This window comes from Suncus etruscus, chromosome 11, assembly GCF_024139225.1.
Source record: "Suncus etruscus isolate mSunEtr1 chromosome 11, mSunEtr1.pri.cur, whole genome shotgun sequence".
NCBI lineage: Eukaryota > Metazoa > Chordata > Mammalia > Eulipotyphla > Soricidae > Suncus > Suncus etruscus.
The window spans coordinates 2,322,327-2,333,649 of NC_064858.1; the positions used below are offsets into that span (position 1 = coordinate 2,322,327).

The 11,323-nt window shown below is 48.9% G+C and overlaps 1 protein-coding gene across 1 annotated transcript in view; it reads right to left on the reverse strand.

Annotated features, from left to right (window-relative positions):
- The window catches only part of LRRK1 (leucine rich repeat kinase 1), a 58,058-nt gene extending 52,763 nt beyond the window's left edge, over positions 1-5,295 (reverse strand). The window contains 2 exon segments of the mRNA XM_049782663.1: positions 2,101-2,241; positions 5,221-5,295. Of these exon segments, the coding sequence (XP_049638620.1) occupies positions 2,101-2,197 (97 nt within the window). The 5' untranslated portion in view covers positions 2,198-2,241; positions 5,221-5,295.
- Between the last annotated feature and the right edge of the window lie 6,028 nt (positions 5,296-11,323).

Below are 11,323 nucleotides of genomic sequence, written 5' to 3' on the forward strand. Positions count from 1 at the left end.
CAAGTCCCAGAGCCCAAGTACAAACATGCCAAAGCTATGCTAACTTACACTGAGACGTGCTAACTAATATATCAAAATGTGCTAACCAATACACCAAGATGTGCTAACACATTGAGTTTTGCTAACTAAACAGCCATCAGCATTTGGGGTCAGAGGCTCTGGGGGGAGAAAATTTATTTTTTTGTCTACACCCAGTGACTCTCAGGGCTCATTCCTGACTCTGTGCTCAGTGCTCACTCCTGGGGGTGCTTGAGGAACCCTGTGGGATGCTGGGGATTGAACCCGGGTTGGTGGCATGCAAGGCAAATGCCTTCCCCACTGTCCTATCGCTTTGATCCTCTGAGAGATACATTTAAAAAAATTACTTTATAACACTGGTTTACGTGGCTATTCATAATACAGTTATATCATTTTTAATTACAAAGTTTGTTCCTAATTGAGATTCAATCACACAATGTCCCACACCCTTCACCAGGGCACAATTCCGGCCACCAATGTCCCCAGTTTCTCTCCCATCTTCCCTGCTGCCTCCTCCCCTACCTGCCTCTAGAGCAAACATTCTCTCTCTCTTTCTCTTTCTCTCTCCCTCTCTTCCCCCACCCAGAGATACTTAATTCTCTTTTTTCTTTCCCTTTTCAAATATTTGCTTTAGGGCCCGGAGAGATAGCACAGCGGCGTTTGCCTTGCAAGCAGCCGATCCAGGACCAAATGTGGTTGGTTCGAATCCCGGTGTCCCATATGGTCCCCCGTGCCTGCCAGGAGCTATTTCTGAGCAGACAGCCAGGAGGAACCCCTGAGCAATGCCGGGTGTGGCCCAAAAACAAAAACAAAAAAATTTTTTTTGCTTTATATGTTTATATTATATTTTTATAATGTTTATATTATAAAACATATATAAATGTGTTTTTGTTTTTGTTTTTGTTTTTGGATCACACCCAGTGATGCTCAGGGGTTACTCCTGACTCTGCACTCAGAAATCACTCCTGGTTTGGGGGATCATATGAGATGCCAGAAGATCAAAATGCAGTGAAAACGCCCTAGCATTGGCAGGCCATTGCTCTGGCCCGCCAATCAATTTTTTGACTCTTTTATTAAATCTTACCACTATTGTTTAAAAGACAGAGAGACAAGTAGGTACAGTGAAGAAATCTGATTCTGAGAGAAGCTGAGATACCTCCAGATATTATCTTCAGTGATGAGTCTCATCTTTCCTTTGAAACTTCCAAATATATCTAGTCCACATAACTACCACTAATAAAGAAAATCCTCATACAAATACTTTTAATATTGCATCCACGAAGGAAACGTTGGTGGGCAAAGCCACCTTCCTCCCTCCAGGCTTCATGTGGGCCCTTCGTGTGGATCCCTTAGTCCTCAGGTAGCAAGCTTCTCCTGGACAACTTCTAGTGGTGTCCCTTCTACCCTCCACTGTTTGTAGTCTGGAAGCTCCATTTTACCAGGCCTGTGCCCATGTCCACTTTCATGACCGTGACCATGTGCCATGTCTGTTAATTAGCAATTGGATCTCTCTGGACACTCCAGCCCCAATCAATATATGTATTTATTTTGATTTGACATTCAATGGTGCTCAGGGCTTGCATCTAGCTCTGCCCTTAAGAATCGCTCCTGGCAGGTTTGGGGGACCCAAAGGGGTTGCCAGAAATCAAACCTGGGTCAGCCATGTACAAGGCAAGTGTCTTCCCCACTGTTCTATCTTTTCATCCTCCAATCAGTTTACTATTTATTGGTTTTTGGGTCATACCCAGCAGTGCTCAGGGCTCCTGGCTCTGCACTCAAAAATTGCTCTTGGCAGGCTTGGGGGAACCTATGGGCTGACAGAGATCGAACCTGGGTCTCTCCAGATGGGACGCGTGCAAGGCGAATGCTATTGCTCCAGCCCTCAGGGATCACCCCAGATGGCTTTGAGGGACCATGTGGGATGCTGGGGATCAAACCCAGTTTGGCTGTGTGTAAGGCAAGTGCTACTCGTGCTGTGCTATCATTCGATCCTGCCAATTGTTCTAGAAGGGAAAGTGCAGACCAGCTTGGAGCTGGACAAAGCCCAGTGACCCCCTCACCCCAACCCAGCACTGTCCTTACCATCCTGAGTCTCCATGGCATGTTCGGGACACACGGTAGACCCCTCTGGCCCCACACACCAGTACATGCTGGGTGGCTGCTCTGACGTGCCAGCCATCGGGCCCACTGCCAGGCTTTCATGGGTGGGCAGGACTCAGCTTCCTGCTGGGGAAAAGAGGCGTCAGGAGCTCCCAGCCCTGTTCCTGCTGCGGCCACCAAGTCCCTCCCGCCTCCAAGTGCTCCATGGCACCTGAAAGCTAGAGCCTCTCCCCACACAAAGGGTGAACTGGGGGCTGCGGGCAGGCAGCATTGCTCCAGGGACTCACTCACCCACCCACCCACCTACACACTCTGGGCAGGGAGAGCCTGCAGTGGAGTCTGGAAAGATCTGCCATCAGCAATCACCACATCACCTTTTTCCAGAGGTGACTCCAACCTGACATGACACAGAGATGTGAGTCCTGGGGTGTCCTCATGCCTGCATACTGGCTAAGGGTATTTACACACACACACACACACACACACACAGCCAGATACAGACACACAGAGACACAGACACAGATATATATAGACAATGGACACACAGACACACACCTTGCCAGACCCTTTCCCACTGTAGATAGATGTTTTGCTGAAACTTCAGTTTTAAATGAGAGAGAGAGAGAGAGAGAGAGAGAGAGAGAGAGAGAGAGAGAGAGAGAGAGAGAGAGAGAGAGAGAGCACATGGGAGTGAAGGGAAAGCACTTGCCATGCATGTGGCCAATCTTGGCTTGCCTGATCCTTGGCATCTTATATGGGCTCCCAAGTATTGCCAAGAGTGAGCCCCAAGCACAGAGTCAGGAGTCAGCCCTGAACACCACCTGGTATGGTTAAAAAAATAAATAAATAAAACAACAAACCAGAGAATCCTTCCACTGGCTGTTCCTTCTCAGAGCAGATGTCTGACCCTAAGAACACTTAATTCTCAGTTTAAAAAAAGAAAAGGCAACACTAGGCCCACCCTTGCCCGCCAGGCTCGTTCCTCTTTTCTTTTTTGGTTTCCTTTTGAAAACCCACTTCAGCAGGCCTGGCTGTGGCCACGAGGCCCCGTTCCAGGCTTGGTCGTCTCTGTGGGATGAGTTACAGGGAACTCACCCCTCTGAGCAGGGGGACCGGCTCTTTTGCCTGAGCTCACACCAGTCAGTTGTGGCTTCTAGCGTGTCCCCTCCTGTAATACAAATGGCTTCCTGGCCTGATTTGTGGGGCAACTCGTGCAGTGTGTGTGTGTGTGTGTGTGTGTGTGTGTGTGTGTGTGTGTGTGTGTGTGTGTGTGTGTGTGTGTGGCTACTGCCAGCATCATACCGGCCAGGCATAGGGAGTGATTCCTGGGCACCAGTATTGCCCAGAATCCGAGGAGGAAACTCTGACTGCGCCACCATGACCACCATCCTGGCCCCCGAGACACATCCAGGAATATTTGGAGCAGCAGAGTCTAATCAGTGTATAGCTGCAGGCAGGAAAAAATGCACTGTGAACTCCCCCCCCCCCTCTTGAGAGCTCTGGAAGATGCTGGAAGCAGGTCTGGAAGCCTTGGGCATCAGCTTCTTTCCGATGGGACTCCATTCTGGTGGGGAAGGTCCCACACACCAGCTTGGTGCTGGATGGTCTCAGAGGAAGCTGGAGTCCCATAGGCTGCCCTGGGTTCACTAGGTCTGGAGCTGGCGGCAGTGGAGAGGTGCCCAGGACACGGTGGACTCAAGGTGCCTGCAGTACTACTGCCTAGACAAAGCATGCAGGCAGGGAGCAGAAGGACAGAGAGAATTCAGAGGGGCCATGGACTAGAGAACCAGCCATCCAAGGTGGCTGGGGAGGGACCAGGGCCCCCCTGGGGTGGGAAAAGGAACCATACACACACACCCATGTAGACCACACCCATGTAGACCACAAGAGTCCCCTAGACTCAATAGAGGACAGCACTTCTGAGACCCATCCATCTAACATATCTACCCTTTGCCAGCCCAGGGCGACAGGTTCGGTTCCCAGCATCCCAGGTCCCCCGAGCACTGCCAGGAGTGCTCCTGAGGGCAGAGCCAGGTTGTGACCCTCAAATTAAAAAAAAAAAACAAGACAGGGGCCAGAGAGATAGCACAGCAGTGGGGCATTTGCTTTGCATGTGGCCAACCTGGAACAGACCTGGGTGCGATTCCCGGCATCCCATATTATTCCCTGAACCTGCCAGGAATGATTTCTGAGTGTAGAGCCAGGAGTAACCCCTGAGCACCACTGAATGTGGTCCAAAAAGCCTAAACACAAAAACAAAACAAAAAATACAAAACAAGAAATGGTGATGAGAGTCTTGGTGCAGTGAGCAGTCACGGGAGAGGTGAAAAGTGGGGAGAGGATGACCAGGGACACATTTGGGCTCCCCACAAGCCTTGCTGACAGTTTAGGGGGGCTCTTGGCACCCTCAGGCCTGAGGCTCTGATGGAGTTGTTGGTTCCTGGCAGGAGGCCCGAGAGGCCCCATGCCTGCTGCTGCTGAAGCCTAAAGGGTGCTCGATTCTCAGGATGAAACCAAAGGTGAGGACCAGAAGCTGGCGAAGGGTTTGAGTTCAACTTCCCAGACAGCCCTCCCAACGCCTCCTCCAGGAACAGCCCCCAGACACGGGGTGCTCCCTCACCAGATCTCCCTGGTTTTCCATGGGCATCTCCCTCCGACCCCCACATTTCTGATCGCCTTCCAAATCTGTGGCAGATCAGAGTTAGAATCCGTCCACCTGAGCAAAAAGCAAACCCTGAAAGGTGGTGCCGGCATGGACCCCCACTGTGTCCTCAGGACCCTTCCAGCACTCACATACACAGAGGTGTACACACAGACACACACAGACACACATACGTACATGTACAAGTTTTTGCAGACACACATACAGAAAGAAGCTCAGGAATTCCTGGTGGCAGTCCCCACCGGAGGAGGTGGCAGAGGGCAGCGAGCACTTTCCTTCCCCGTTCCCGGGTCCTCCATCCCTCTGGCCTCCCCAGGCCGAATTTTGGGGCCTCCCTCCCTCCCTCCCTCCAGGCCACTCACACCCACGGGTGGGTTGGATCGATCGGGTTGGGCAGGGCCACGGTGGCAGATTGAAGCTGGGACGCTGGATGAGCTCACCTGTGGGGTCGGGATTTGGGGGGTCAGGGTGGCAGGACCCCCCAGTCCTTCCTCCTCCCCGGTCTTGGCGCTTCCCGGCCCAGCCCGGCCCAGACACTTCCTCAATCCTGGGGGCGGGCCGGCTGGTTCCTCCGCCCCTGACAGCCAGCCCGGCTGCTGCCATCGGATCCTGGCCTGCTCCCAGCCTCAAGCAAGGGGCCTGAGCCTCTGCCATCAGACTCTGGCCCGTGCCCTGGAGCCCTCAGCGTCCTGGGACCCTCCAAAGAGATGCTTGGGGTCTGGATCCTCCTCGACCTCCCCCCACCAGGTCTATCCCAGCTCCATCTCCAGTGACAAGACTGGCTGCAGGGTTCCCAGCTGCCTTGGGTCCTGGGCTGGTGTGAAGGCAGAGAAGTTGCTGCAGGGAATAAAAAAGTTGGAGAGACAGCACAACAGTAGGGCTTTTTCCTTGCACCCTGCCAACCCCGACCTGGGTTCAATCCCTGGCATCCCATATAATCCCCCGAGCCCATCAGGAACGATTTCTGACTACAGAACCAGGAGGAACTGTTGAGAGTCCCCAGGTGAGCCCAAAAGCCAGAAAGAAAGAAAGAAAGAAAGAAAGAAAGAAAGAAAGAAAGAAAGAAAGAAAGAAAGAAAAGAAAGAAAGAAAGAAAGAAAGAAAGAGAGAGAGAGAGAGAGAGAAAGAAAGAAAGAAAAAGAAAGAAGAAGGAAGGAAGGAAGGAAGGAAAGAAGAAAGAAAGAAAGTGAGAAAGAAAGAAAGAAGAGAGAAAGAAAGGAAGGAAGGAGAAAGAAGAAAGAGAAAGAAAGAAAGGAAGGAAGGAAAGATGGTGGAAGGAAGAGAAGAAAAAGAAATAAAGAATGAAGAAAGAAAGCAAGTAAGAAAAAGAAGAAAGAAAGAAAAATGTTAGTTTGGAGTAGGCAAAAGAAAGAAAGGAAGTTAGTTTCGGCAAGTAAGAAGTGGGGGGGGGCGGAGAGATAGCATGGAGGCAGGGTGTTTGCCTTTCATACAGAAGGAAGGATGGTGGTTCTAATCCCGTCATCCCATATGGTCTCTCGAGCTTGCCAGGAGCGATTTCTAAGCGTAGAGCCAGGAGGAACCCCTGAATGCTGCCAGGTGTGACCCAAAAACCAAAATAATAATAATAATAATAATAATAATAATAATGATCACCAAATAAACATTATTCCCATTTGGCACATGGAAAAAAATACATGATCCTATATATAACTATCTCTTTCGTACAGAAACAACAGGAGGAAACAAACCCACTACACTGTGAGAACAAAACAGATGCCATTTCTAATCCAAAACTAATAAGAAAAAAAAATCAATTTTTTTCTGAGTAAAATAAAAGTTTCCCTTAGAAAATTAGTTTTAATGGCTAATCTTTTGAAAATTTTAGTGTATAACTTTTGTAGAATATTTTACGCAATATAGTTAATGTTTCTTTTCTTTCTTTTTTTTGGGAGGCCACACCCGTTGACACTCAGGGGTTTATTCCTGGCTATGAGCTCAGAAATCGCTCTTGACTTGGGGGACCATATGGGACACCGGGGGGTTGAACTGCAGTCATTGCTAGGCTAGTGCTTGCAAGGCAGATGCCTTACCTCTAATGCCACTGCTCCAGCCCCTATATTTCATGTTTTTATATATACTTTTCTACTTTTTCATGTGAAACCCTGGAACATAATTTCTACCAGCAATGTTAAAAATCTGAGGAAAGAAAAAAACCTGAGGGCCCGGAGAGATAGCACAGCGATGTTTGCCTTGTAAGCAGCCGATCCAGGACCAAAGGTGGTTGGTTCGAATCCCGGTGTCCCATATGGTCCCCCGTGCCTGCCAGGAGCCATTTCTGAGCAGACAGCCAGGAGTAACCCCTGAGCAATGCCGGGTGTGGCCCAAAAACGAAAACAAAAACAAAAACAAAAAAAAAAAAAGAAAGAAACCTGAGTTTTGACATAAAAGAAAGACAATAAAGAATTAGGATTTTTTTTTTTTGGTCACACCCAGTGATGCTCAGGAGTTTCTCTTGGTTCTGCACTCAGAAGTTGCTACTGGCAGGCAGGGGACCCTACGGGATGCCAGGATTTGAACCACCATCCGTCCTGGATTGGCTGCTTGCAAGGCAAACGCCCTGTCTCTGTGGTATCTTTCCAGCCCTGAGAATTAGAAGTTTTTTTGTTTGTTTGTTTGTTTTTTTGGTCACACCGGGCAGTGCTCAGGGGTTACTCCTGCCTCTATGCTCAGAAATCGCTCCTGGCAGGCTCGGGGGACCCTATGGGATGCCGGGATTCGAACCACCATCCTTCTGTATGCAAGGCAAACGCCTTACCTCCATGCTATCTCTCTGGCCCCCGAGAATTAGGATTTTAACCTCAGCACTAGGCTAAGTCCTTCCTTAGTTAACCCTCCTCTACCAAGCACACAATTTATTTTCAAATTCAAATGAAATTAGAACTTTTATTCACTTGAAGGAAAACAGTAGTTACAATGATTAGTGCACATTATTCTTTTCATAGAGATGAGCTGTTTGCCTTTATGGATATAAAGTGGCACTCAGTATTTTATCAAAACATAGGACTATGTTTTGGAAATAATGGGAGCATCAGTTTGAAATTTTGCAAGGTTACCTTTTTAAACTAAAGTGGTAATATTTTATTTATTATTATTATTATTATTATTATTATTATTATTATTATTATTATTATTATTAGCTTTGGGACCACATCTGGCAGTGCTCAGGAGTTACTCCTGGCTCTGCACTCAGAAATTGCTCCTGGGAGGCTCAGGGGACTCTATGGAATGCCGGGGATTGAACCCAGGTCCCTCCTGGGTTCAGTCGTCTTTTTTTTTTTTTTTTTGTGGTTTTTGGGTCACACCCGGCAGTGCTCAGGGGTTATTCCTGGCTCCAGGCTCAGAAATTGCTCCTGGCAGGCACGGGGGACCATATGGGGCGCCGGGATTCGAACCGATGACCTCCTGCATGAAAGGCAAACACCTTACCTTCATGCTATCTCTCCGGCCCCATGGGTTCAGTCGTCTTTGTACCTGGCCAAACGCCCTATTATGTGGTAATTTCTACTTTAAGCAGAAAATAACTGTTGCTGAGCTTCTTTTGAACTGCCACTTGACTTCAATAAAAATCATTTCACACAATGCAGAAAATTCACTGCGTTCTCCTGCAAAAGTATCTTTGTATATTAAAATCCTCATCTTAAATATTTCTGAAACAAAAAAATCCTAAAGGCCCCTTTTCAAATGGACCCTCAGCCTCCTGGTCCACACAGCAAGCACATCTACCAGCCCCTGGGAAAGAGAAAGAGAAAGCTGGGGAGGGGACATGGGCTCAGGTGCCCTTTGCAGGCCCCTACGGTGGCTGGCACCCAGAGAAGGGTGGTTTGGCCCCAAGGAAAAGGCCAGAAACCTTTTCAGGCTGTGGCTGGGGTTGGCTGGAGAGTCCAGGGCGGGATGCCCCGCCACCTAGCGTCCAGGCAAGGGAGTACGCACAGGCCTGGTGGGTCCCTTTTCACTGCAAAGTCAAACAAAAAGATTGAGGCAGGTTAGAAGCCTAAGGCAACTTGGCTTGCTGAGTGGGACCAAGTCGCTGGTCTGAAGGACACTTCAAGGGTCGTGGCAGATCCCAGGAGGATCGTGCTTAGCCGAGAGCTCAGGAAGATGAACTTTAGCTGGTGAGTCAGCCTGGTTAGAAGCCGTGTGTGTGTGTGTGTGTGTGTGTGTGTGTGTGTGTTTTGGGTTACATGCTCTCAGGCATCACTCCTGGCGGGCTCAGAGGGACCCTATAGGATGCCAGAGATCGAACCTAGCTTGGCTGTGTACAAAGCAAACACCCTCCCTGCTGCACTCTCACTTGGACTCCTTCCTATAAGCCACTTGGTTGTTATTGTTGTTGTTTATTTTTTGTTTTGGGGCCACACCTGGCAGCACTCAGGGGGTACTCGTGGCTCTGCACTCAGAGATCGCTCCTGGCAGGCTTGGAATGCCAGGATTGAGCCTAGCTCGGCTGTGTGCAAGGTAAATGCCCTCCCTGTGCTATCGATCTGGTCCCCTATAAGGCACTTTTATTTATTTACATACTTATTTATTTATTTGGTTGGTTGGTTTTTTTTGGGGGGGCGTCACATCTGGTGGCACTCAAGAGTTAGTTACTCCTGGATCTGCACTCAGAAATCGCTCTTGGCAGACTTGGGGGACCATATGAGATGCAGGAAACCGAACCTGAGACACGTCCCGTGTCAGCAGCTTGCAAGGCAAACACCCTGCCGCTGTGCTATCACTCTGGCCCTATAAGCCACTTTTAGGAGCAAGAAAAGTTGGCCACAAAATGGAAAAGCAATACATGCATACACACACAGTCACACAAATTCATACACACACGAACACACGCACCCTCTCACACTCACACAACACTCCTTCCCTCCTGTGTTTGCCCTTGAACACGCATCTTGCCTGCTCATCATGCTGTTTGCTTTCCCCCCACCTGGACACACAGTGTGCAATCTTGAAGGTGACTTTCTTCTCTTTCTTCCTTCCCACATTGTTCTAAACAAGTTTAGTTCAATAAAAACTTTCTTGGCCCCTTCCCCGAACAAAAATAATCAAAGCACCACTGTTGTTTTTATTTTTCCAAATAACCAGTTTTATTATCTGGTCACTGCAAAGCTGCAAATGGCTCCCTGCAGTTTCAGTCAGAATCCCCAGGGCAATCAATCGCTGCTCCCTCCGAGCACAGTAGCTCCCCCTCCTCCTTCCAAGAAGGCCCTACTGCAGCTATATCGCTTCCCTCCTCTAAATACAGCATATCACACAAGGTTAAATACGCCACCTCTGTGTGCTGGCAACTATAAAAAGATACATGAGCTACGGTCATAAATAAAGGGGCATTTTCATAGGAAGGGCATCCATCGTTGAGCAGACCCTGTGGCTCTACTATGGCTGAGGCGAATGTCAGTCGGTAATCACTGGAGGGAAAATCCTGGTGATTCAGTGTATGAAGTTGAGTCCTGTCTGGAGACGTGAGCGACAGAGGAGTGCCTGTCGGACCCGCAACTTTTTGTTTCTGACAAGAATGATGGCCCCGATCTGGCTAATGATTCTTTGGATGTAACATTTCTTTGACCTTAAAGCTTGATATTATTTTTGTTTTGTTTTGTTTTGTTTTGGGGCCATACCTAGTGATGCTCAGGGGTTACTCAGAAATCATGGCTGTGTGCTCAGAAATTGTTCCTGGCTTCAGGGACCATATGGGATGCCAGGGGATGGAACAGCAGTCTGTCCTAGGTTAGTGTGTGCAAGGCAAACGTCCTACTGCTTGCGCCACTGCTCTGGTCCCAAAGCTTGGTATTCTTTTTTTTTTTTTTTTTTTTTTGGTTTGTTGGGTCACACCCAGCAGCGCTCAGGGGTTCCTCCTGGCTCTATGCTCAGAAATCGCTCCTGGTAGGCTCAGGGGACCATATGGGATGCCAGAATTCGAACCATCATCCTTCTGCATGAAAGGCAAATGCCTTACCTCCATGCTATCTCTCTGGCCCCAACTTGATATTCTTTTTTTTTTTTTTGGTTTTTGGGCCACACCCGGTAACGCTCAGAAGTTGCTCCTGGCTTGGGGGACCATATGGGACACCGGGGGATTGAACCGCGGTCCGTCCAAGGCTAGTGCAGGCAAGGCAGGCACCTTACCTCTAGCGCCACCACCCGGCCCCTCCAACTTGATATTCTTAAAGCCTCCCTTCCTCCCATTTCATTCTTTATTTTTTTGTTGTTGTTGTTTTGTTTTTTTTGGGCCACACCCGGCGGTGCTCAGGGGTTACTCCTGGCTGTCTGCTCAGAAATAGCTCCTGGCAGGCCCGGGGGACCATATGGGACACCGGGGTTCTAACCAACCACCTTTGGTCCTGGATCGGCTGCTTGCAAGGCAAACGCCGCTGTGCTATCTCTCCGGGCCCCCCCATTTCATTCTTAAACACAATTTAATTCTCCATGAAGTGCTATTACACAGAACCCATGACTCATAGTTAAGGTCTGAGAATGACGATTCATTTGGCCTCGTCCATTTTATTAGTGGTAGTTGTAATTTTCACG